The following is a 27,360-nucleotide window of genomic DNA, read 5'->3' on the forward strand; positions in this document are numbered from 1 at the left end:
GGTTGTGTAGCCTTAACCAGGGCAAACCCAAAATGACGGGATAGTGAGCGGCCTTAATAATGTCAAATATGATATCTTCTCTGTAGGAACCGATGGAGATTTTTAAAGCGAACGTTTGTTCCCGAATGGGTCCTGAAACCAGAGGTGTACCATCCACCCCTTCTACGGGTATTGCGATGGCTTTGGGAGAGCAAGGTAAATTCTGTGATTTAGCCCATAAATCGTCTATGAACAGTCCCGCTGCACCGCAATCTACCAAGGCGGGTACCGTTACTACGGTTCTGTCTGGTAAGGAAAGAGTGACCCGTAAAACTACCATGTCTAATGATGGAGGAATCAGGGTTGGAGAGTGGGAACTAGCACCTGTTGCACCGACTGTTGTTCCCTTTACGGCTGGGGTCTGGCGTTTCCCGAACGGGATTGCCGTCTAAGAGGAGCGATTGGGCATTCATGTACGGCATGAGAGGAAGAGCCGCAGTACATACATAGCCCTTGACTTTTCCTGCGAGCACGTTCCTCTGGAGTAAGAGGTCCCCGTGTAATTCCCACTTGCATGGGTTCATCTGGAGTTGTGGTTTTGGGGACGGATACAATGTCTGACCCAAAGCGGTGACTTCTCCCTCTTTTCTTTTCAGCTTGCCGTTCCTGTAGCTAATAGTCCAACTGCATTGTTAGGGAGATCAATTCCGCAAGTGTATTGGGCCTAGAAACCCGTGCAAGTTCGTCTTTTAACTCATGAAGCCCCCTTCTGAACAATGTTATCATTGCGTCATCAGCCCATGAGGTGCCTGACGCCATTTGTTTGAACCGAGTGATAAATTCTAGAATACCTAAAGATCCTTGCTTGAAATCTAAAAGTTTCTCTTGAGAGGAGACATGGTACTCCTTTCTTGAGAACATAGCCTTCAGGCTGGCCGTGAAAGCAGGCACCGAATCAAGAATGGCATTATTAGAAGTGACTATAGGCGTGGCCCAGGCTAGTGCGGGTCCTGCTAGATGGGAAATCATGTATCCCACTCTGTCTCTATCTGAGGGGAAAAAGGACGTTTTAAATGCGAATTGCACTGTGCAGGCGTCCAGAAATTCCCTCAGAGATTGAGGATTCCCATTGTATTTCCCACCTGGTAATGGGCCTGGAGGGATCTCAGAACTTGTTGGGGGCTTCACTGACATTTGCTGTTTCAGGTAAGCATTTTCGTGTTTCAAGGCTTGTACCTCATGGGACAAACCTTGTACAGCGGTTGTTAATTGCTGCACTTGGTCTAACGCTGCTTGCAGCGTTGTCATAATGAGATTTATTTTGGGGCGTTGCTTGCTGTAAGAATTTCAATAACTAACCTGATTGTGCAGCAATCAACGAGGCACTTGGGGAGTCCCCTGAGGAACCTGACACCTCCCCTCTCCTAGAAAGGGAAGAAGGGGTTGTGTGAGGGATCCCAAGGAAACCCTCCTGGGGGAGAAAACCCTGCCGGAACGAAGATGTAGCAGGATGGATACAGTCGTCCTCGGTATGTCGCTTTTCAATGCGGGAAGGAGCCACAGATTCTTATCCGCGGGACCCTGACTGCTTCTGTACTCTAAATAAACAAACGGGATATTAGCTGAAGGATAGACATCCGGAAAAATCAGACAGAAGTTGAAAGGAGCAGTACCCAGCGTATTGGGAGGAAGTGACTAACAAAGAGTCTTGAAGAGTCTCGGATGTCGGGAGTGGGGGGGCTGGATAAGGACACAAGTCTGTAGGAAGGTAGAGAGAGAAGGTAAGCAAAGGCGAGGATGTAGGTAACATGCACCCTAGCTGCGAATTTACAGAGCGTCTGGGGAGAGAAGCGACGCGCTGAGCTGTGGATCCGCACCGCCATATCCGGGATCCCTGGAACAGCGTGGTGACGTCAGAGGACGTCTGACTGAACACGGAAACACTGCACCGCTACCCATAGTAACAGGAGCCATGCTGGGAGAGGGAAATAAAGACATAGTCCGCAACCTCCAGCGCCGCCAAAGGGAGCCGCGGCGCCAGCGAGTCATGACAAGAAGACAGACTTCTTAAGATCAGGCCACACCCATCCACGCTGTAATATGTACTCCATCTGACCCCAGAAGACAGACTTCTTAAGATCAGGCCACACCCATCCTCGCTGTAATATGTACTCCATCTGACCCCAGAAGACAGACTTCTTAAGATCAGGCCACACCCAGCCACGCTGTAATATGTACCCCATCTGACCCCAGAAGACAGACTTCTTAAGATCAGGGCACGCCCATCCACGCTGCATATACTGCAGAACCAGCGTTATTGTGGAGAGAGAAGCTGGAGAAGCCAAAAGGGTTATGGGAGCCGTGACACCCAATTGATGTGCACAGGCAGACGCCCAAGAGAGACGCTGCTGAGTTGAGCAAATCAGAGGGCCAGAAGATTTTGGGGAGCCCTAGAAAAATAAGTAACCTTTTTCAACACTTGGAAAAGAGGGAATAAGGCTTGTTATAAATGTCATATCATATCATATCATAACCTGGAGGGTTCAATTACTCAATCCTAAATCAAGAACAAATTGAAAGACAATGTCCAACCTGGTGGAATCGAACTACGAGAATTATTTCTCCTTTTAAGGAACTGTAACCATTGGATTTGTGTTAAGACTTAAAACTTGTCATAAGGAACATGAAGAGCGGACTGAAAACTTCACTTTGATAGACTATTGAAACCCACGTTAGGCTGATGAACAATGTTTCGGAGTAACCCAAGTAGTTTTGGCCAGAAGAAGACTGAGTGGAAAGGCTACTACTGTGGCTTATTTTTATGTTATGTTTTTCTCAATGTGGTATTGCTAAATAGGGGTTAGGTTTTGAACGGAGGACATCTTTCGATTTGGACAATTGAGGAGCACCCTTAGTTTAATTAGTTTAGGCACGGAAAATCTCTCATAGCATTAGGGATAGGCAGTCATTTTTCTTTTATCGAGAATAAACGCCCTTGAAATGTTAATCTTTAGTCCAACTCTGTCTCCTGGTTCAGCACAGAGGACAAGAAGACCATTAGGTTTCTTGCCCAATCAAGAAGCAGGTAAGTGAAAGCCTCCACAGCATACACCTGTGTTGAGTTGAACATTAGTTGGCGTTCCCTGATTGGTTAACAGCTCCTGATCCATCATGAGCAATGTAACAAGAAAGGTCCAGCGTTCTAATGTAAGTTTATTTAATTTAAAAGGAACCGTACTTCCTGTTCAAGCAGGGTCATCATGCAACCCATTCTCGCTCTCCCTCCCCCAGAAGAAAGGTCCAGCAGGTGTTGTCGAGGGTGTGGTGTGTTTGTCATTTATCCGGCCCCAAAAAGGCATGATATGGCAAGGGCCTACAGGACCACGGAAGCGTTTCGTACACTAAGATGGTCTGGCTTTGGTGGCATCCACGCTAATAACTGTTGCAAGCTGTTCCTGTGGATGTTCGCCTGATGTCTTTCAGTTCCGTCTAGCTCATTTAGTAACCTCTGCGACAAGGGTGGTAAGCACTCAGAGAGGTTAAGCCACTTGTCTTTTGGGAAACTCTTGGGTAAACTAGTCCCATCTTCCTCTGCTGTCCCAACTGTATTCCCCAAATTGACCTCTTACAATTGACCTTTTTTCCTAATTGACCTCATTATAGTGGTCCTAATTGACCTTTGCACAATTGACCTTTATGTTATTTTAGTTGATTTATATATGTATTGGGTTGGTTTTGGATTATAAATAATATAAAGGGATTGGATGGGGGGTTGTGTTTTTTTTGGATTGGGTGGGGGTTGCAGGGGGTTTTCCCCCCGCATATATGTCCTAATTGACCTTTTAAATAAGGTCAATTGTGAAAAGGTCATTTGGTATACATCCGTCCCAACTAGGGAACATGGGGCTTTTAAGCTTGGGATATCCTTTATAAATGGACTTGGAGAAGCAAAAATGACATGTTTCTAATAAGGGCGTTATGTCAAAGGAAAGCAACCAGTGGTGAGTTCCAAATACAGTTCATCTCTTAGAACCATTCCTTTTCTGTTCGAGGAATTAAAAAAACCAACCACATCTCAATAACTCCACATGTGCCTTACTTGCCCTGAGCTGTTGTGATATAGTGGTAATTGTTAGGACATACTCACATGGCTTAGCATGGGAATTGATTGGTTGGCATCGTAGATCCCGTCTAAACCCCCCCCCCTCCCACAGACAACTGAACCCTCCAAGGTTGAAGGCGGGGGGCCTTGATTCTGATGAGCCGGGATCTCTGGGGAGAATGTTGGATGGTGGCTCGGCTGGCTTAGTTATGATCAGGATGAAGGCGGGGGGCCTTGATTCTGATGAGCCGGGATCTCTGGGGAGAATGTTGGATGGTGGCTCGGCTGGCTTGGTTATGATCAGGATGAAGGAGGGGACTTAGATTGAGATGAGCCAGGGCCACCGGGAAGAATGTTGGATGGTGCCTGGGCTGGCTTGGTTATGATCAGGATGAAGGAGGGAGGCTTAAATTCAGATGAGCCAGGGCCACCGGGGAGCATGCTGGATTGTGCCTGGGCTGGCTTGGCCACAGTCAGGGTTGGGACTTGAAAGGTAAGGAGCAGGAGGGCAGCACATTAATTAGTCTGTGGATAAAATAAGCAGCATCAGTGGATTGCCCAACCTCCACTCTCAATCCCGCTCCCTTAATTCCTGGATACATTACAAATGATAGAGGAAGGGAAGGGACTTACATACTGTGGTGGCCCGGCGGGTGGCACTAGTGACGGCTGGGAGCACTAAAAGGTGCACCCAGGGAAGAGTCCCAGGTGTCTGTCTTTACGTTAAGAATCTTGTGATGAATCATGTAGAGTCCTCACAGATTCCCTACCTAAAGTCTCCTCCCAGGTGGCCTGGGGAAGACAGCCGGGAGGATCACCTAGGAGGAGAAAGGCCCCAAGGGAATGGGATGACTCCATTATGAGAGACGCAGTATTCATCCTCTGCTGAGGATGAGCCGGTCAGATAGCACAGCGAGTAGAGTGCTCGCTTTGACATCTGTGCAGAGCCTGCCGATGCAGGTTCGAATTCCGGCAGGGCCAAACTCAGCCTTTCATCCTTGCGAGGCCGATAAATGAGCACCACATACCGTGGGAAATAATAAGCAGCGCTCAGATACCTGAGGGTTCGTAGCGCTATATAAATGCTAAATTATTATTATTATTTAATACAGGACTACTTAATGGCTTGTTGTCCCTTCCCTCCTTTTCTCAAGATATCAATTCTGGAATCCCCTACAGTAAATGTGGAAATGATACATGGAAGGACCAGGGAACTAATACCACCTCTTCTGATAAATATAATTCCAACCCGAGTTTGAAATATAAATTCAAGAATCACACTTCCATTCCTTTGAAAGCTTCTTCTGAAGATACATTTTATGAATCAGTGAATCAGAAGGAATTAAAGGATGTGAAATGTAACCAAAACATTAGGGAATCCCATAATGCTGTAGGTACTGGAACGAGGAAGAGGAGCTCAGAGACACAAAACTGCAGTATGCAGTCTAGTGTTTCTGATGTCCCACACCTGAGCAGGACATTTGAAAATTGAAAACCCCTTCACGTGCAGGCCATCAGAAGGAGTAGTATTAGAAGAAGAATCAGCAGCAGTGGAAGCAGCAGAGGCAGAGACTGAAGATGCTGGAGCCGCTGCTGTGTTTATAGCAGATTATAGTGCAGAGAGAGTCTTGGAAATGGGAAAACTGAAGTGCCAAGGACGTGCAGTGGGAAGTGGTGCTTGGAAGGACCGTCCCGTAGGAGAGAGTCTCTCCTTGTCATGTGCCTTACTCTGGTGGCTGACGAGAACCGACACATACAGGAACAAAACAGACCCCAGACGCGATGCGCAAGAGGGCGACCGGAGCTACCAGAAGCTCAGGAACAGGCAGAAGAAGCAGGCGTTACAGCAGCCGGGAATGCGTAGTGAGAAACCGGTGAGGTGACCTTTGTTAGGTGACCCAGGGCGCTCTGTAATCAACCGCAGGCTGCTCGCCAATTATTTGAATACCAAACTAATGATTCAAAGCTTTTCTGCAGTGATATTGATATTGGGAAAGATGGAATTAAGAAAAGCTGTAACCTTTATGGCCAAAATAAAGAGCTGGCAATATTTGAACCAATGTTTAACCAACATTACTCAAGCCAAAGAACGGTAAAGGCAAACCAGCATTGCCTAAAACCAAAAAGGGCAATTGCCAACCCACGTTACCTAAACCAAGGAAGGGCCATTTTAAACCACCACTGTCGAAGCCAAGGAAGGGTAAATGTAAACAAGCATTGCCTAAGCCAAAGAAGGAACATTGAAAAGGGAGACAGATTTCCCAAAGAGAAAACTTTGAACAGAAGATATTCTCAACAGTTAATTGATGTGGTTCAAGAAACTCAAAGGTGTCAGGAGAGTAGCCCTCCTTGAAGCCATTATCAAGGGGCAGAGGAATATAAGCCGCATTGCTTGTTGCACACAAATCAGAGAAACAAACAGCATCAATGTGTGTTGTATCCTATTGAAAGAATTTGTGAAGTTCAATATTGTTGAAAGTCAAAGACTTTTCTGAAGTTGAAGCAAAGTTCATCAGAGTACTTGTAGTAGTGGTAGGAGATTTATCCTGGCAAGCGAGTATACCAGGAAAGGGACATTTTAGTGGTTAGTCCTGGCAGGTTAGGTGACCAGGAAGAAAACATTGAAGTACTGTATTGTGGTGGAAGGTTGAAGTTAAAAGAAAGTAGCAAACCCACTATTGTGTTGTGATGAACTGTGGTAAAAACCATCCTGACAAAGACAGTGTAGTTTATGAAGAAGAAGAAGTGTGAACTATTTATCTTTCATAGAACAGGGGTGATATTGAATACTTTTAAGAAGTCTTTTTGTTGAAGTATGAGCTTGTGGAAGCTTTGAACAATTATCTGTGGAAGATCGATACAGTTTGTTTAACAAATTCTAAGTGCCAAGTGAAAGACGTTTGGAGAGAAGGACACCTTGTAATGTATTTGGAACAGAGCTTGGCTATTAAAACAAACTTTCTTTATTTAAAATTTAATTTGAAAATGTGTACTTTAATCCTGGGGGAAGGGGATCCGGCACAGGTTACAAGGCCACTTGTTAACTAATTTATGTTTGAATGCAACTGTTACTGTGTTAAGCTGTGACTGGCCTTAAGAGACCTGCATCATTTTGTTTGTATTTCTAGGTGTGAGGGACAGAAAACTTTTTAGAGTGTTTTCCTTTAGTCTTAGTTTGACAGGAAGGGAAATCATCACTAGATAATGGTAAGTCAGGTGTCTTTATCATCGTTTATTATTTTATAAAAATGTCTCATTGTGAGAAAACTCTATCTGCTCGTCCACCTCACATTTCTGACTCCTCACAATCTGTATTGAATCACAGAATAAGCTACAATATATTTAATTTAAATTTCAGTTATGTACTGAATACAGACCTCCTGGTCCCAATTCACAAAAGAATGTACTTGCCTGTGCCAAGTGTGCCGATAATTCATGAGAAGAACAACTGCATGCACAAATACATCTCTGCAGAGATTCTTATTTTTTGCACACACAAAAGATGTGCTTTGTGTTCAAACTAGGTGAATTTCAGAGTTCATCCCTTCTTTTTTCATATTGTTTTTATTCCCCTCTTATAAGAACCATCATAGAGGATTTTGGCAGACATGGTGTCTACAAAATCAGGGGAATAGGGTTAAAATGAACAATTCAACATATGGAATAACGCCAGTTTAATACTGGACTGACCTATTTTGTAGATTTCCAGAAAACTTAGTACACAAAAATCACACAATCGATACGTTTAATGCAAACCTCTGTGTTCCAGTTTCATACAAATGTCAGTTCAAGCCAACAGAGTTATGTGCAGAATATTGTAGAAACAGTTTTAAATCTGCAAAAATGAGGAAGTTCACACATGTGGTTCGGTTCACTTGAACAGCATGCCCAGACTTTTGTGCATGTAATGTGACCCAAATCCAAAATCATTGCACAGTAAGGTGCATCCTTTATTAAGAAAGGGATGCAATCTAAAATGCACTTTCTTTGCAGCAGTTTCCCTGATCCTCATCGGCCCCATTTCCAGCCAGGCCAACATGGAAGTGCAACAAAGAAAATAGCTTTTTCTGCCAACTGCCTGTTTCACTGTACTCTAAAATATATCTTAATAATATAAAAGGCCAGATGTAGGTTTATCCGATGCTGTCATGCGCGGTAGAGGCTGCGCGGATGCACATAATGCATCCGCCAGAGGGAGGTGTTGCCTTATGATATACAGTGGGCAAAGTAGCACAGCTGTGCCTCTTCTCACCGCTAGAGGAAGCTGTAGGCATAGGATCTATAGCAATCCTACTGTAGTAATGAAAACCTGCACTTTGGAACGTGTACACGGGCATGTACACTAGTATACATATATATAGTCTATGTTCATCTCTGTTTATAGACCAAGAGAGTGCTTGTGTGTGTGTTTCTGTACCAGTGTAGGTGGCTGCGGAGCCCTGCGTGTGGTTTTTCTTTTCACCAGGACAGCTTTTATTTTTAATATAATACATGTCCTTGAAAAAGCGCATATATCCATACAAGAAACAAGTGTCTTGAGCACTTCTGAACAGGAATGGTCAACAAAGAGATATTGCCTTGGAGCGAGCTACGCCTTTCAAACAGAATAATAACGAGTTACCAAGGTATAACACTAAGCACAGGCATGCAGCCTTGCCATGTTATAGTGACTAGTAGCCTTTGCTGCAGAACTAGACACGGGCAACTGACTTCAAGTTTGGGCTGTACACTTTTATTCAGCAGAGAAAAAGACTGGAAAAGGCCTAGCTTGCCCTCTGCTAGGGTGGGATTTCCCTACATACATGAACTAAGGGTAGTCTATATCAGGAAGTCCAAAGTAAAAGTCTGTCTGTGTCCAAAATCTAAGCTTGCCTTCACAACTATCTGTATACGATGTGTAGGGATGTCCGCATCAAAATAAGTGTTCAAATAAAAGTTCAGAGCTTCTTCCAGCTCTTGGTTTGGAAAGGGTTTCCCTTCCCCATGGTTCAAGTTTGTTCACTATGCAAACGGGTTCCCTTCCCCAAGCTTTCAAGTCTTATTGCTTTTCCAAAACACAGTTCTTTGTGATACTTTCCAGCTCTTCTGGTTTGCTTACCTTTCACCAATTTCCCAAAGTACAGATCCTTAATTCCAGTTCACACCAAACTTCCTTTATATTCAATTACAAGCTTCTTTGCGGGTTTTTCAAGTGGCTTTCCCATATGTAGGTGTCCTCGGTCTAGGTGCAGTTGTCGGACCACACGGTCCACCCATCACAGGTCACGCAACCAACAGACCTTATTTACTTCTCCTTCATATGCATATTGCCACAGTTGCAGCTCTACAGTGGTGACTTATTCTCATTTCACATCCTGATGATGCTTTACCATCGCTTGTTTTGTCACTATTCATTTGTTGCACTTTCATATCTTTCTATGGCTCTTGCCAATGCTTGTTCTCTCAAGTGACACAGTTTCTTCATGGCGTAAGATTCCACGAAACTGCTTTCATTCATATCAGTTTTCAACAATACTTGTTTTCATTTGGATCGGTATTCAAAAGTGTTTTCTTTCTTGCTTTCATTCAAATCGTTATTCAAAAAGTGCTTGCTTTCCATTGGATCGGCAGACATTAAAGTTCTCACAAGTTTGACATGCTCCCCTAGCGCCCAAGTGTCCCCCTTGCTAGGTTGACTCACCGGTCAGTGCTTCTGGCGCTCCAGCGAGGCTTCCGGCCGCCACAAACTCACTCTCTCTCGTGCAGCGCCTCGCTCTGTCGCCACAGCGGCTCTCTGTGGCTTTGCTCCTGCCACCGATGTATTTCTCGTAGCTCTGGCCTCACTCTGAAGCTTTGCCTGGTCGCGCAGGTTCCCTTTCCGTGATTCGCTGCAGGCTTCCAGCTTCCATCAGTCTTGCGTCCTTCTGCATACACTCTGTATCTGACCGGAGCTCTCGAGCACTCTGTCTGCCATGCCGCCTTCCAGGAGAGGTCTGCGTTCCCCCAGCAGTCTGTAAATCTGCTTCCACAGCAGACTCAAATTTCACAATTCTTGCTGCTTTTAAACCTCGCGGCAGGTTGATTGGTCCGAAAAGGACTAGACTGCTCATTGCCTATTTGGAAGTTCTGCATTTCTCTTGCTTGCCTCCTCCTCATCCCAGTACATAACTGGTGTGTGTATGTGTGTGAATGAATAAAGAGAGGATTAGTTCTCTGGTTGGTCTCTTCCTCGTTCCAGTACCTAACTGGTGTCTATTGTCTATTAGGGAAAGATTTACAGGGAAATAGGGAAAGGACTGACAACAGCCTATAAAGGCCTGGGTGATGGTGGACTCATTGTGGAAGGTCAATGGGGGATACTGCGTCTCACCCAAGGGTGCCTCGTCTCCACTCCCCAAGTCTCCTCCACCCAGGAAATCCTCCATCGCATATCCATCCGCAGGGTCAGGATCCAATAGCAACAGCCTTTCCCTAGCCACCTGCGAGGAATATTTTGGTGAAAGAAGCGAGGACGCCTTCAGATTCTTCACATTACCCAGTTCGGAAAGAAGAGCTAAGGCCTGCAGTTCTCTCAGTGTCTTGGACTATGAAGTAGAAAACATCAGTGTCAAAGTTTGCAGTTTCCGAATCTACAGCATTTTTTCCTAATAGCCCAGATTACACTGATATCTGAAAACTAGAAACTGGTTGACGTCCAGCAAAGACAATGCATTTGAGACATACAATCTGTGTTGATCTTCCCCCCAGACACATCCATGTGCTGAAGATAACAGCCGGTTCCCTTGTCACTGCATCGAAAAGGAGGGAAGCAGTGTCTAGCTAGCGTCGCTTCCAGAAATGGTCCCAAGAAAGGACAGTGAATATATACATTAGGAAACCCTAGGCCAGAAAATTGGTTCCATGTGTTAATATCCCTGCAAAAATATTGCGATACAAAATATTGCCATGTTTTTGCAGCGATATTGACCCATGGACCCTGCGGGGGACACCCCCGCAACCTTCGCATTATTTTAAAATGTGCGGGGTCACCCCTGCATACCCGCTCCCACAAATGATCCCCCCCAAAAATATCACCTACGGCGAGACAAGCGGCCATATGTACAGCGATATTTTTGGTGGGGATATTTTGTAGTGATACCAGAAAATAATGGCCCAAAAATCTCCCACTACAGTCTAAGTGGATCCTTCCAAATATCTTCATTCATTAGTTCATTCATTTATGTTCGACTTGGACCATCGTCATTATACATATTTGTACATCTTTTTGTACAACTCCATGCACTTTAAGGATCATATTAATTTAAGGGACTGTCATTGACTCAAATATTGTGCTTTATTTTTGTTTGGAGGAGCTGGATGTATGAACCTAGTGAGAATCTTTCACAAATGTGATTATGATAAAAGATAGAAATACTACATTACCTTTTATAAGTGTTTTTGGTTTGCCAAAATAACTTTGAAAACACTTGCCTTTCTAGCATTTTATTAAAGAATTTCCTTGAAAGCCGCATGGGTCTGCTTGTTTTTAGAACATGTTCTTGCTCGGATTCCTTGCCACCCTTGTGTTTGTGTATTCATAAATCTCCATCTGCTTCTTCAATGTGTTCCACAATGAAGTGCCTCAGCCCCCGACGATTACACACCAGTCTCCCAAGTATCACATTGTGGACCCGAGAGAAAACATTGTGATTAAGTGTGAAGCCAAAGGAAAGCCTCATCCTAAGTGGGTATTGTTTTTTTTAATTAAATTTATATTTTCATGTTTTTCTGTTTCATCTTGTAATGTGCCACCAGCCATTGACAATATATCAGTATTTCATTTAATTTGATTTATAGTTCACCTTTGACAAAGTGCTGGTCCAGCTTTAAAATCAGGATGAGTTATTAATCAGAAAATAAAGTCAATTTAGTTATTCTTCTTCTCCACTAAATGTACAAAATTAGGGATTAAGAAATTGAGAATTTTTTATGAGTTGTATTCAATTCTTCTCTCTAAAGACTATCATGGATCTATTAACTTGTATGTATGCTGATTTTTTAAAATTGTATTTTCATGATTTCTGCTTGTGTTGTGTTCATGACTCTTTATCAAAATAAAGTATTTATGATGAATATTGATTATTACAATGGATTGACAAAATAGCAGGAGATGGCGAGAGGAAAGTAGATGAGATTTAGGAAGGTAATAAAAGACCGCCTGTCAAGTAGGTAGAGGATTTCCAAAGCTTTGGGGCAAGCCGGGAAAAGGAATGGAAATGGCAGGAAGCACATAGTGGGTTTGGAACATATACATCGGGATGGGGGGTAAAGAGACTAAGCCAGGGAGTAAATAGTAATAAGAGAAAAGAGGAATGGGGGCAAAACTTCAGATCAATTTATAGATGAAACAAAGGTAACTGAACTGAAGCTGGGGGAAGAAGGGAAGCCATTTCCAGGACACATGTGAGAATTAATGGACGCTGCTGGAAAAGAAAAAAGATAGCAACGTTGAAGATGAACCAAACAGGGTTGGGAGGAAGGCAAGAGAGCTAGCATAGGCATAGAAGCCAAAGAGACACAGTCATCAAAATAATGAGAGGAAATTAAGAATGTTGGTGGCCTAAAATGTTAGGTAAGGAGGGGTTTTATAAATCTTATAACGTTGAAAACTACAGATGTAAGTAACTGATAAAATACATGTCGAGGAAGTGAGAGATGAGTCAGAGAAGAAAATAATGTTATTTTTTTGAGGAATTGAAAGGAGCGTGAAGAGAATGAGTAAGGGTTTGTTAGCGGTCAAGTGGTCCGAGATGGAGGCGTGAGGTTCCCTAGGGCAGGAGAAAGAATAGAAAGATCCATCAGAGAGTCTTCCAGAGGGGCTGGGGAATGGAATAGAGATAACGAGAGGCCCAAGAACAGAGCCTTGGGGGACACCAAGGATACAGAGTCGAGTGATTAGAAGGTAGGATGAAAGTCAGAATAGAACAGAACTGAAAATGTCAAAGAAAAAGTGTGATCAGCAGAAGATGGTGATGGACCATCACAAAACCAGCAGACAGAATGAGGAGAATAAGCGATGGGAGATTAGTGTGACAAGCAAAAGAAATAACTCTTATGGCCTGGAGAAGAACAGTTTCAGTGGAGTGATCAGAACAAAAGCCAGTTTGAAGAGCATGGTTTGAGTCCAGGTAAAGAGATAGTTGTGTGTAGACGCACACTTAAGGAGCATAGTGAGAAAACAGTGAAGTGAAATTGGGAAATAGTAAGCAGGGCAAGATGTACCAAGCAGGTGTTTTGGAAATTGGCAAGACAATGGCATGTCTGTAGGAGAGAAGGAAGCTGTCGATGCTAAGAGAATGCCACAACATTCCACTGCTGCGCGTTAGACCTTTTCAAAACGACTGCCCAGCAGACGCGCAAATAAGAACGCTGGCGCACAAAATGAGAATGCCTCTTGTGTTTCTCATTCCATTCCAAAAATAGGGTAGAATTAGCGAATTAGAAGATTCAGATGATATTCCCCTTCAAGGACTGTCTCCCAAAATGTGCTCCCTGCACGCACTGCTTGGAGGGGCTAATGTGGCAATCATTAAGATATGCTGAGAGGCAACCTGCAGGTCAGTTACGCTTGCAGCCTGGGCTTCCTGCTTCTCGTATGCCCCTTCTGTATATCTGGGAACTTGCAGGTAGGTCCTTTCCAGAGGCTTTGAGAGTTTCCACGCTGTATTGGAGCGTTTCTGTTTTTCGTCGTAACTATGTTTCGTATTTCTTTTGGGGCGTGCTGTTGAGTGCCTAAAGGATTATTTGGCGGAAGAAACAAGAGGGTTGCAAATAAATAGCAAACACTACCGGGAACTATAATTAGGACATAGGGATCAATATTGACCTCTTCACAGCCAATCAGAATTCTCGGAGTGTAGTGTTATTGACTGCATGACGCACAATCCAACTTCAGAAGCAGCACAGAATCAACAGAAACTAGTTAAGTAGCACCTTCGACCCCACCCCCCCCTCTTTTCTATGTCAATCCACTGTGAGACGGGAATGGAATCAAGAGAGACACTGTCTCAAATGTAACAGCTTGAAAGCCTTTATTATCAAACTTTGTGGTGTTGGCGCAATGCCTACCTGTCCCTAACTCTAATGGGATTATTCCCTCAACTGATGCTTCTAAGGGCTGTTGATGTCCGTAAATCTGGTCTGACCTGGCAGGTTTAACACCACCCGCCTGCAGGCGGACATGGAAACACTGGCACTGTCATAGACGGAGCCGGTGTTTCCATGGGCCCCATACCCATGGAGTCCCATGGGACTCCATGGGAATGGGGATTTACCGATTTCCGCCTCCGGAATTACCGGGTCACTGGGGTTGTAATGCCGCGGTGATTCCGGAGGCGGAATGGTAATACGAGTCTGGCGGTAACCTGCCGGAAATTCTGGCACGGTTACCTCCGGACTCATAATGAGGCCCATTGTCTTTTGCAGGCCTCTTAGGGTTCCCTTCCCCAAGCCTAGGCACCTCTAGTTTCAAACAAAAGTTCACATTGTTAGGATGCACCGTTTCGACACACAGTTCTTTCCATGGGGTAGTGTCCGAGACTTTCAAAAGCGCCGGCTTTGGCTCTTCTGCTGCGCGAGCACTCTGACTTCTGACCCCTCTCTTTGTACCTTTGGTCTGACACCTTTCCCTGCATAACCCTTTCCACTCTGGTTTTTATTTGCTTTCACCTTTCTTTTGTTTTGCTGTGCACACCTGCACCCTCTTTTTCTCTTTACTGTGCTTCTTGTACACTACTCTTGTCTTGCACATTCTGTTACTCTGTTCCTTTGGTTGCGCACCCTTGCACCTTCCTTTCTCTTTGTCGTGCCTCTTGCACGTTCCCTTTTCATTCTTTGGGTCATTAGTACCCTATGTTCCTGCTTTAGGGTCTCTTGCACCCTTTTTCCTGCTTGCAGGTTACTCGCACCCTCTCTTTGCTTTCTCTCGCTTTTACTTTCACTTTTCCAGCCTGTCGGGTCACTCACACCCTCTTGCCTGTTTCGGGTTACTTGCGCCCTCTCTTGGCTTTCTCACTTTCAGTCTCTTGGGTCACTCGCACCCATTTCCCATATATTCTTTACAGTTCACTTTCCTCTTATCTCTCTTTACTTCTGCGCCGCTAGCGCATCTTTCTTTCTGCTTTTCTTTCTCTTGCTTTCCACTTACTTTCTCTTCTCTCTTTCTTTCTGCTTTCTTGACTTTTGTGCCGCTTACAAATCTTGACAGCTTCCACTCCCGCTCCAGCCACATTGCACGCTCCCGACTATCTAGCTTCACTTTCACGAAACTCACCGAGAAGCGCAGCGCTGGCGAGCGGTCTACCCGGGATACACTGGGTCGAGGTCAGGGTCTCACCACCTGCCCCTCAGGCTCGTCCCAAGGGAACAAGCATTTCTCTGGGCTCGGCCAGCAGGTCGCAGTCTCCCTCACTTTGGCACTCTGGAGACACAGCTCCCTAGCCACGCTGCAGCCTCTCAAACACACTGGGCCAGCGTCTCGGCACACCAATCTCCTACGGGCTCTCCAGGCTTCTCCCACTGCAGCTTCCTGCTCCTTGGCTCTCCTGGTCTGAGCAGCAAATCCAGCTCACTCATACTCTTGGGCAGAACAACATCTTTTATACTGGTGTAATGTCAATTGGAGTCAAGTGGGAATAGTCAGAATAAAGTGCCTGAACTTGCCTGACTCTATTAGTAGGACAATTCAAAGGTTTTACATGGTAGGCCTCTCATGGTATTCCTATGTTGTTTGCCTGGGTAATCCTCGTTGCTCCTGATCGCCTCTTCTTCATCCCAGTATGTATTGGAAATGGGGAGTGGGAGATGGGATGTGATTGGAAATACGCCATTATGGCTGCGGGAGAGTGGGTTGGTGTATAATTGGGAAAGGGGGAATACCATGTCTCACCCTTGGGTGTTTTCCCCCCGAATCCCCTGCAGCCCTCCACTACAGTAATCCTCCCTCGCTTGTCTGTCCCTCTGAGAGCACTGGTTTTAATAGTACTTCCTAGGATCTAAATTAGGGGAAGACAAACAGGTGTTAGGGATAGAGTCATGCATTATCTTTCCCACTCACTTGCCGGGTTTTGTTCCGGTGTGACACCCTTGTCTCCCTCTTATATTAGGGACAATGCGACCTGCACACCCCACAGAGGCTTCTGGCATCTCCTCTTCCTTGCCTACTGCCCCCTCGTGATACCGTGCCTCCCCCGGGGTATCCCCATGGCCACAACCCTGGACCCCTTTACTCAGTTTATCCTCTTTTGCTCGTCTACCCCCAGGATTGGGATCCAAGAGCGCTGGCCCTCCCCAGGCCACCTGAATAGTGGATTCTCGGGGTCTAAATGGGAGAATACCCCTAGGTTTCTCACACCACCTAAAAGAACCCAAAGTGACATGCCATGGCCCAGGAGGATAGCTCAGCAGCATCATGCTTGCCTTGGAAGCAAGACAGCACAAAGCAACACACAGGTTCGATCCCCGGGTCCGCGCTTAGAAACCTCTGGGTATTTAAGCGCATTATAAATATGCAACTAAGACAAAAAAAAACAATTAGGCCAGCACCTCGATGCCTGCGGGCTGTGTGAGCGCTTTAAAAATGCAAATAAAAATAAACACCTCCCCCATTTTCCCCACCTTCTGTTTACTTTACTCACTATTAAAATAACGTGTTTTATTTCACAACTCCCAAACCTATAGAGCTATTACATGTAAAGGCTAATAGACATATAGACCTCAGGAGGGGTCATTTTGACTAGCAATAATTACCCTTCTCTATCTCGCAATAATAACCCCCTCCTTCATTCTATAAGGCAACATTAGCAAAAACTATATGTGCATGTAAAAGTCCAGTTTTCCCATTTTATTAATTATTCGTTAAGCCTATGAATGCTTTATTTATTTTTTGAGCTAGCCAATGCTCTGACTATCAGGCAGAAGATGTAGGCAATGTGCAGCTTCCCAGACGTTTTGGACTACAAGTCCCATCAGGCCCCGGGATCTAGTCAACGGTAGGTGATCATGAGAGATGTAGGGCAGGATATCTGGAAAACAGTGCCTTACCTTCGACTGCTCTAGGCCCAGCCCTATCACCCACTGCAGTTCCCTCACCTACCACCTCTTGACTGGATCATAGGGTGCCCCTGTCAATGCCATCCAATTGAAAGAGCTCTGTTCGCAGCGAGTTGCATTTTGTTGCAGAGGAAGTCATAAAGTTCCATGTTTGAAAAATACGGAAGTCACTATTTGGCTAGGAAAGCTAGTTGTCTCAAGACCTCACTTTTTCCAAGTCTAAGAATAACACATAACACAAATTAAAGATTGGATTTGTGGAGCTCACATTCCAGCCAGGGTGGAGGGGCAGATAACAGGATAGATTCCAGGAAAGTGAAGATGCCAGCATCATGTCTGAGAAGACATGTTTTGAACACAGGTTAATCTATGGAAGAGTTTGTCTTCATGGCTTCCATTTTTCTGAATGTGTTTGGGTTTGTCTTAGACTTTGATCTTATGGTTTGGAAGCTGGTGTCTCCTCTAAGCATTCTTCTGTTGGTGGTCTTATCCCTGAACTGTGAAGGGAACGTTGCATGGCCAGCTGTGCTTTATAATAGGAGTTGAGTCTGGCTAGCCTTTGAAAATCGCTGCTCCAAGACGCAGATACTGTATGATAACGATGCATCTTTTAGTTTAGGAGTTTATGAAGATTTGGGTCTAATTGACCTAAAACATTTGACCCAATCACATTTGATCGAATTTATTTGACCTTTTTTTGGTCAAAAATGTGGGGGGAGACCCCCGCAAACCCCCCACCCCCACTTCCCCTCAACCTAATCTATACACTTACCCACCCCATATATATATTTAATAAAATGTGACCGGAAAAAATTTCAAAAACATTCGATGAAATGTTTTAGGTGAAATGTTTTTAGGTCAATTATGCCAAAACCGTTTGTGAAGATAATTTAGTTAGCAGTGGGAAGGCATGCGTGCAGCACGATTGACTGTGGGCATATCAGTGGATTAGAAATTGTGTTTTTCAGCAATAATACCTCAATCATTGGGCTATACCAAGTGGTAGCCGCCCGGGGGTGTGAGTTCATTGAGATGTTACCATGCAGTAGATACAGCCTATGAAACGGTGTATTGCTGCTAATACCACACACTGATTGTGAACTCGAGTGCAGAGAGCAATTATTTTCTCTAACAGTATGGGCTGTAGGGCGCACACAAACCGTTGTTAAAGGCAAAACACAATACTCCTAAAATGGCCAGCATGGAAAAGGAAGCTGGGGCTTTTTGAGAAGCCCCTCTTTCATTTTGATGGCTAGCCAGGGCGGTCAGTGGCCCGCAGCATCGAGGAGCGAGGCGATGGACAAACAGGTGGTGAGGTGTCCCTGCTGGGACAAGGTAAGTCGGGGCCATCGGCTAGTGTGGGGGATTCGGTGGCTGGGGATCAGCAATGTGGGATAGCGCAGGAGCTAGGCAGTGAAAAAGTAATGTGGGTGCGAGTTGGTACAGCTTGATTAGAATCCGGGCTTCGATAAGTAGGGTCAGCCCAGGTTCTGAGCAACCAGATTAGCTATATCGCCCACTCAAGGTGGCAGTGCATTGTAGCAAGGCAGTATGGGTAGGTGACACCGCGACAGCAGATCAGTCGGCATCTGGATAAACGGAGCACCATGTTTTTCTAAACATACCCCTGCAGAATCTATATAATTACTCCTAACTCACACTTAAACAACATTTTGTAGTAGCCATTTGTATATGGGTGAGTAACTTGTTTAGCTGAAACCACAAAAATTTGAGTTTAGTTTACGTGCAGTTTCTAATCCTAATTTTTTCCTTCTGCCATTGAAAGCTTTTCCTGGACTCGAAATGGGACACATTTTGATATAGAGAAAGATCCCCTGGTCACGATGAAGCCGAACTCTGGGACTCTGGTTATTAACATCACCAGCGGCAGCAAAGCAGAGGCCTATGAAGGGGAGTACCAGTGCACCGCGAGGAATGAACGTGGCACAGCGGTTTCCAACAATATCGTCATAAGGCAATCTAGTAAGTGCAACTCGGTATATGGACCCTATTATTTGCTCCGATACATTTCTCAGCCAATCCAAATGGAGTGATTTCATATAGGAACCAATCGGGTTCGATGCTGCAGCCAAGTCTGAAGAACCTTAGAGCACACACACACACTCCTGAAGCAGTAGTATTTTTTTTAATTTGAGAGCATTCAACAATACCAGCATGATTCAGAGTCTAATGAAGTGTTGTATCAGATCAACGATTTAAAATATTTCTTAGTTAGGTTGTTTTTTTTTAGGCACTTAGCTTTTCAACATGGTGTTCAGTACAGTGTTAGAAAAACGTACAGTGATTGGTTAGAATGGCCACGTATGCTTGTTTCTGTGCCAATCATCTGCCTTGCACTCTAAGGATAATTGATAAGTATGTATTGGAGCTTTGCATATCTTAAGATTGGTGATGGATATATTTATCCCTAGGAAAGCTACAATCTCAGGCACAGGGAACATTTTCTTTGTCCCCTTCATTTATTCACTGCCATGAACCTTTCTGTTTAATTATTCTCTTATTTTTTCTTTTCTTTGGAAAAAGACATCTTTTTAATCATCAAAGAGATCTTGTTAGAAGGTAACTGTATGTCACTGATGTCCCGGCTGCATGAGAGCACTTCCCCCCCTCTAACTTTTCCATCGAAACAAAGCCCACAAAGCTTTTCCCAATGAGGTTCTGTATTTTGTTTGACTTTTCCCAAAGCCTTCACCGATGGGTAGTGTAAAAAATATTGCCACAAAAGTGCCTGATTTTATAAAACACAGCCCGATGATGAACCTTTAAATGCAGAATTCAATATTCAGCAACGTCAACCCCTGCCCTGGTTGACATTCAATTAAACAGGTGTTGAATCTTTATATAGTGCAAAGCCACGCTATCATGCACAGTGAGTGAGAGCGTGTCCATATACGTTAAATTACGCCAAATAATGATAACAATCTGAGTACTTAATTTGGAGTAGTATCCTATCACTGGCTAAACATTGTTTTGTCACTTTCCAAAAGATTGTTCCACTGAAATAAGTAAGGAATTGTTGAACCATATTAAAACACCCTGCAGATATTGTCCTACTTCTGACAAAATGGTTGATCGACAGAGATATCTCCAGGTCTTAAATCTGTGAGCATTGATTTTCTGCATTACCCATATTGACTTTTCCCTGAATTTCTCAACATTCATGCGGGAACACAATCCCCTTCCTCCTCCATTTTGATTTTAAGAAAATCGCCTTACAATTTTTTAGCAGCAGGCGGATCCCATCTTTAATGAAGGAAAGTCTTAGTTTTTTTTAAAATGCTAAATGTACTTACTTTTAAATGTGATTGTTATTTTTACGTATGAAATCCTTGACATTTTGCTATTTGAAACTGCTCTCAAATTCATTCTGGACAAACTTCAAAAGTACATAACAAGACGATCTCTGAGGTCATCAAACAGAAGACTTCTCGCAACCCCAAAAAGTGCCTGGTACCCTGAAAAATTGCCTCACAAGAAAATGCATCCTTTGCCTCCTCAGCCCAAGCTGCCAACTTCTGGAACTGTTCACCCAATGCACGTCCAGCACCTAGAGGGCAATCTAGCCTTCAGTTATGGACTGAAAAACAAACCTGCCCCTTCCCCCCACCCAATGAAAGTCTAAACCTGTAACACCTGCCTCTACCGACCCTTCACACCATCACTAGTGGCAAGATACCCCCTGGTTCAATGTGCAGTTTATAAGACTTTAGATAGGTAAATCAATTAATACTTTTCTCCTGATGTTCATTGACCTAATAAGTGCAATTATCTACAACAATATTCCTGGAGATATAAAGTATTGCTCTGGTGGATACTTAATATGTTCCTCACAGATGTGGTCAGCATATTAAATAAGAACAGTGTGTTAAAAACAATCTTGAATAATTGAAATTCTAGAATAAAATGATGGAAGCAACCACCCTGTTTCAGAGATATTAAGAAAATACTCAACAGCAGCAATAAAGAAATAGTGTGAGAAAAATATAAACATTTCATGCATATTACAGATGGGGGAAAAGGGTATCCAGTGATTTTACCAAAACATTTTTTCGTTGGATATTTTTAGACAATCCTTTGAAAAAAATACTGATTTTTAAAAATATATATATTTATACATGGGGGTAAGGGCTTAAAACAGGTAGGGAGGGGTTTGTGGTGGGGATAAAACATAGGGAAACAGACGGCTTTGGGGACTCACCCAAATAAAAACATCAATCTGCTGCTTTTTTTGATGGATTTTTTTAGGCAAAAAAATCCATCGGAAAGATTTTTTTCTGTAAAATCACAGGTAACTGGAAAAAAGTATAATGGGAATATTGATGTACGCCAGCTAGAGCAAGTCCGGTGAAGGTTTAAATGCATCCAAACCAGAAGTATGCAGGCAGTGCAATTAAAACACAAATATTTTCCACAATTGAACCAAACTATTATTTTTAAAAAACTGCAACAAAAAAACATTAGAGTAAAACCGATGGTATTCATGAAAAGTTAACCAGTCCTAAAATATATATTTTTGTGGTAGTCCAGAGTAGTCTGTCATTTTGCACAGGCCAGTGAGGGTCAGTCTTTCTTCAAGATAGTTCCTATCAGATGTTTTCTTTGAAGCTGTGAACTGTGAGAAACCTGAATGTGTCTCACCCGCTAGTCCCCCGGGATCTGTCATCCAGTAGGCCAGGACACGGCCATCGCTATTGGATCCAGTTCCTGGGGGTGGACCAGTGCCGGAGGGTCACATGGATGAGGGGTCTTCGGGGAGAGGAAGTGAGACCCCGAAGGGTGAGACACAGTATCCCCCTTCCTGTAATACCTTCTCCCCAACCTTACTGGTAGGATACCTAGAAGTTCAGCCCCCCCCTTTCCCGCCACAAACCCTTTCTCACAGACAGATCATCATGAGCAACAACAGACTAACACCAGAGCCATATACCTGACATGTCCCAACACCCTGGTCAGGCAAGGTCAGGCAATTACTAATCATTACACACACCTGACTCCCATCACACATCCCCACACGGATTAAAGGTGGAGCATGAAAGCACACTTTGCGCGAGGAAAAGCACACAAGGAAGCAGCAGTTCCAAGATAGCGATTTAACACAAGGAGAAAGGCAGCGGGACCGGAGGGGGTTGCAATGAGAGATGTGCCCTTGACCTCTAGAAACCGTTACTTTCATGAGCCTTGGAGAGTGAGAAGCCTAAGACCGGGAACCGATGCTGATCTGTCCTACACTGCATCAAAGGTATCCGGGGTGCTCCCGTGTTGATAACCCATGCCGGGGGGAGCGACTGCAACCGTGGTACTGTCCTTGGCTCCTGCAAGAAAGCCATGCCATTAATAGCAGCACAGCCGATGAGTCGGAGAAACCGATACAAAACCAGCTTATGTATGAACCAAGGTTGAAAGCGGCAACATTGTATGAAGAAATCCACAAAGCACAGTGTTTGAAGTGCATGTGATGAGAGGTGCGAACAAGTGGAAACTAAAGGAGTGAATGTACTTTGAAAAGGCTAAATAAGATACCGGGTACAGAGTGGTCCCGCACCACGTGGGTGCTCATTCGAAGGTCTCTGTAAGGTATCCAACTGAATGGTAACTGCATTGAAAAAATGTAACTTTGTATTGAAGTGGTCCTGCGACCGGTAGAGCTAAACCATGTGCACATCCGAAAGTCTTTGATAAGTATAAAGTGAACTGCAATTGGTCCAAGCCCGGCTGAGGGAGACTAATTGAATGTGAAGAAGGGATCTGAGCCTGGCTGAGGGGGATCCAGGGTGAACCATGAGTCATCGGAGAAGAAATACTTTTGAAATTGTAAAATAAAGGGATCTGAACCCCTCTGAGGGGGATCCAGCCAAAGATACCCAAATCATATAATTATAAGAAGGAAAGAACTTTCTATTTTTGTTTTGTACATCAGGCCCTCCGAATCAAGAGACTTTGGTGGAAAAGAGGTTTGAGCATAGAAGGCCCTGATACTGGAATTAGAACTGTGTCCTCGTGTCAAGAAAGCCAGAGTGTGTGCTTGGTTCGAGTGAACCACCTTGCCCCGTGCTGAAACGTGGGGAAGGGAGGCCAAAGGCCCGAACATCCTGACTTATCATTTTGTTTGCACATTCCCCCACATTATTTGTAAATTAGCGCTAAGGATTGGCAATAGCTTTTTTAGTATAGGGTCTTTTATTTTGACAAGACTCCACAAGCACTGCATTCTTTATTATTTGATGGTCGTAGCTTGCTCCCATCTTAGATTTATGTTTAGATTAGGCCTTTATCACACCCCTTTGAAAGTTCAATAAGCACGCTTGAATTGTGGTCACTTGTGTCTGTCTTACTTCAATACCAGGCCTTCCTTACATAACCCTAATCCAAGTGATTCCATGTCTTGTTCTCCTGTGCTACAGCCACTCCAGGTCTTCAGGATAACCGAGTATGTAAATAACTCTCTGTTCTTTGTGGGTGTGTGTGCTTGCGCTGGGACCAGCTTAGAACAAGCACACACCTCTGCAGGTTTGTATTTGCTTGAATCAATGATCTCACCCAGAAGAAAGGAAGGCGCTTTATACTTTGCATTTGGCAAATAATCACTACAAACCGCACAGGAAATTATGCTGACAAATAGGTAAATGCACAAATCACATGAGCATAGTTCTTCACGCACGATGAAGGGAAGAAAAGTGGCAGGAGACTTCATATGACCTCTGATTATTCTTGGGAACGTGAGTGGAATAAGTAAGTGTGATGAATCCTGTGATGTCGTCCCTTCTCCCCGAGGCCGGAGACCCTTCTCATGAGGCCAGGGAGGTGAAGCAGCCACCCAATAGTCCCTCAGGGGTGGTACTCAGCAGAGGATCTGATGAGGATGGATTCCCCCTCTAGGATACAGGGAGGACATCATGGGCCAATGCAATATTCCAACCACTTTCACACCTCCCTCCTTACCTTCTTTTAATCCTGACAGCCTCCACATGTACTTGTGTCAACCCTTCCATACGTGTAGTTCTAGGACGAGGAAGAGCAAGGCTGACTATGTTGGATCTACAGGACAAACTACTGTGACGAGGAAGAGGCGTGGAGCCACCATGCAACACTCGAAGAACTGGGTGGAGCATTCTAGTGGTTAAATCTCAAGCAGCTCAAATATGGAAGAGGGACTAACATTGCTGTCTGTCCCTTCTTGGAGGCACCATGAGCGGGGGTCCTTTCCCGTGTCAGGGAGAGCGGAGCCTGTAGCAGTGGACCGGAATGTGGTGGGGAGGTCCAGGCATCCCTACTAGCTTCACCCATGGCAGAAGTGCTGGAACCGGACACAGCAGTCTGCCCCGGCACAGGAGGGTGTCACACAGCAAGGCCGAGCAGGTACGCACGGAAGTGAAGCAGAACTGCGTAACACAGACGAAAGCGAAGGAGAGCCGTCAGAATTCGTAAAGAGACCCGAGAAGGAGGCGGACGACTGGGAACTCAGAGAGAAGGTACGGGGATGCCCAGGGGCCTCTGGGTCATGAGAGAACACAATATAAAGGGGTCTGAGACTCATATCTGAGAAGCCAATGTAAAGGGGTCTGGGGCCCACAGATATGAAGTCAATACGAAGGGGTCTGGAATCAGTGTATGATAAACCATTTTGAAGGCGTTGGGAACCCAAAGTCAGGTAATCAATATGAAGAGGTGTGGGAGCCGTGTGTGAGAAACCATTGTAAAGGGGTCTGAGACCCAAGGCAATCCCTGGCAGGAGAGTACACTACACTGGACAAGAGAAGCCTGAGAAAGGCCAGGTGATGGGAGACGTTTCCCCTACTTTGTGAACCATACCCATCTAGAAGAAGGAAGTCATTCTTCTGGACCCAGAAGAGACAAATCTAGATTAGTTTGGTTATAAGTGTAGGGGATAGAAGTAGGGTTTTGACACTGGACGGTGGACACTTTATTTTCAGACATTGTGACATTCCCTTAGTGTTTTGTTGAGACAGGGACATCTCTTAGAGTTAGGGATAGCTAGGTCTCCTTCCTTCTTTTGGTACAAATAAGTCTTTGCCCAAAAGCATGCCACCTGTGTGTCGGTCTCCTCCTTCCACACCCTTGCATAACGCAATTGTTTTCAACTTGTTCTCCTGCCTTCATCTTTCCCCCTCTTTGGAGCTGTGAGGCCTTTATTTTGGAAGATGGTATCATGGCCCATGTGTGGAAGTGGGTCTGGTTGGCTTCCACGCAGAGCTTCGACCACATGAATTGGGGACAGTTTAGAAAATACCAGAGTAAGGTCAATACTGACAGAGTAGTAAGAGGGTGGTGTGAGAAGCCTGGAGAGTAGCGATGGGCTGGAATAATATTGCAACTGGACTAGGATATGTGGATGCAGTAGGGTGTGACCTACAGAGCAAAGGGTACAGGGAGGGGCGACCGAAGGAACTTGAATGCATTTGCAGTGGTAGCACAGTGTAGAGTTTTCAAGTTTGAACAGACACCAAGATTCGAAGCAAGAGATAGGAGCATAGGCAGAACAGGAGAAATGAGGAATAACGAAAGGAGACAAACCACCATAGAAGAAAATATAGTGTGTTTGCTGCATGTATGTTTCAAAACTTTGAAACTTTTGGAGAGATCACCAAATAACTTTGCATGAGTTTGCTATGAAAAAGTGACCCGGCATCCCCGTGGGGAAAGGGGGGCAAGATGGTCTCTATAGACTTCCTGCTCATTGTCACCGTTGGCTAAAAAAATAGGCATTGCACAAACTGATTCAAGTCACAAGCACAGACAGTCTGGAAAATTCTCATAAAGAAAGAGGACATTGAGGAGGAATTTTTGACTGGTCTCTAAAGAAAGGCTGGACTGGATCCTGGGGTCAGTGTCTGGAGTCAAGCAAACGGAATCAGGGGATGGAAATGTGAGAGAAAGGAATGAAAAGGGCATGGCAATGGTAGGGCAGACGAGGCCAACACACTTGGACAGCAGAGCTATCTCTCACCCTTAACTAAAAATAAGGCCCTGCGACCAAAACAGATGCATGAAATAGCACTAGAAACTGACAGCAGTCTATCGCGGAGTGAGTGTCTTGTGACCAAATGTTATCACAATAAGCGGAATCTACCTGGTCACTGGAGATGAGGTTTGGAACAGAATTGTGTCAAAATACCTGCAAAGCGGAATCATGAAAGATGTGCAGGTCCACTGATGAAAGGAAGTGTCAGTTGACCCAGCTGGAAGCACTTAGGAGTAACCTCTGGAACTTGGTGTTTGGTTTGAGAGAAGGCAAGGTTGCGAAGACTGACTGGATTATGTAGTGTCGTTTTTTTTTCTGTAATTGCACATTCAAGTTTGTTGAAATTTAACAGTCTTTACAGAACAGGGGATACATAGCCAGAGGTCAAAGTGAGTAGAGTCTCAAAAGTGCCGATGTACCATGTTTTCAGATAGGGAACGACCACAATTCCCATTCTGTGTCAGTAGGATCCGGGACACAATTAGAAGATGGAGTTTATTTGACAATTCATCCAGAGATATCTAGATTGAGGCAGGACATTTAGGCATGTAAGTGGCTGATGAAAGAACCCGTGAGGATTCTCCGAAACACCCCCTTCATACCTCCATTGCAGGATTATGACGGGTGATGCTGAAAATCCCTGGAAGCATTTTTATTTCAACGTATCTATGATTGATCTTGGGCATCCAAGGAAGGCTATCAAGCTTGTAACAGCTACAGAAAAAGTGTAGTAATCAGCATCTTAAAACTATACATCAATTCATATTCAAAGCAGAGGTCCTTACTGGTTATCCTATATGTGGAAGAGCGTTGGCATAACAGGCATGTGGGCCGGTATGGACTTTGTGCAGCATCGCAATGATTCTAGCCTTCAATTAGGAAGTAACGACAAATGAAATGTGATGGCCTTCTAACCAATAGCAATAGACAAAAGACTCCTACTGGAATATTTCATTGTCAATTAAGCTAAACTACTATTTAAATAGTTATATAAAGATTGCATCATTTCATCTCAGAATAATATTTAATGTAAAAAATTATATTGAAAGTATGAAAAGCCACATTAATAATTTTGATAAATTCATAAATTCATTTAAACAGATAATTAGATAAAATGGCACTGAAGGATATAGCCAAGGCTAGAGGAATAAACCAACATAGTCATACAAAAAATACTAACAAAAATCATAATACAACACTCTCTCCTATG

General features: G+C 44.3%; 1 protein-coding gene across 25 annotated transcripts in view; it reads left to right on the top strand.

Moving 5' to 3' along the window:
- NRCAM (neuronal cell adhesion molecule) overlaps positions 1–27,360 on the top strand; it is a 731,897-nt gene that overhangs the window by 489,195 nt on the left and 215,342 nt on the right. For 15 of the 25 annotated variants that reach the window (XM_069627974.1, XM_069627975.1, XM_069627972.1 and 12 more), the window contains 3 exons: positions 11,678–11,783; positions 18,936–19,132; positions 19,694–19,729. In XM_069627974.1, coding sequence (XP_069484075.1) covers positions 11,678–11,783; positions 18,936–19,132; positions 19,694–19,729 — 339 coding nt within the window. The remainder of the gene's footprint in view (positions 1–11,677; positions 11,784–18,935; positions 19,133–19,693; positions 19,730–27,360) is intronic. The other 10 variants (XM_069627982.1, XM_069627976.1, XM_069627965.1 and 7 more) reach the window with 1 other exon arrangement.

The sequence above is a fragment of the Ambystoma mexicanum genome, chromosome 12 (assembly GCF_040938575.1).
Source record: "Ambystoma mexicanum isolate Mex_15411 chromosome 12, UKY_AmexF1_1, whole genome shotgun sequence".
Classification (NCBI taxonomy): Eukaryota; Metazoa; Chordata; class Amphibia; order Caudata; family Ambystomatidae; genus Ambystoma; species Ambystoma mexicanum.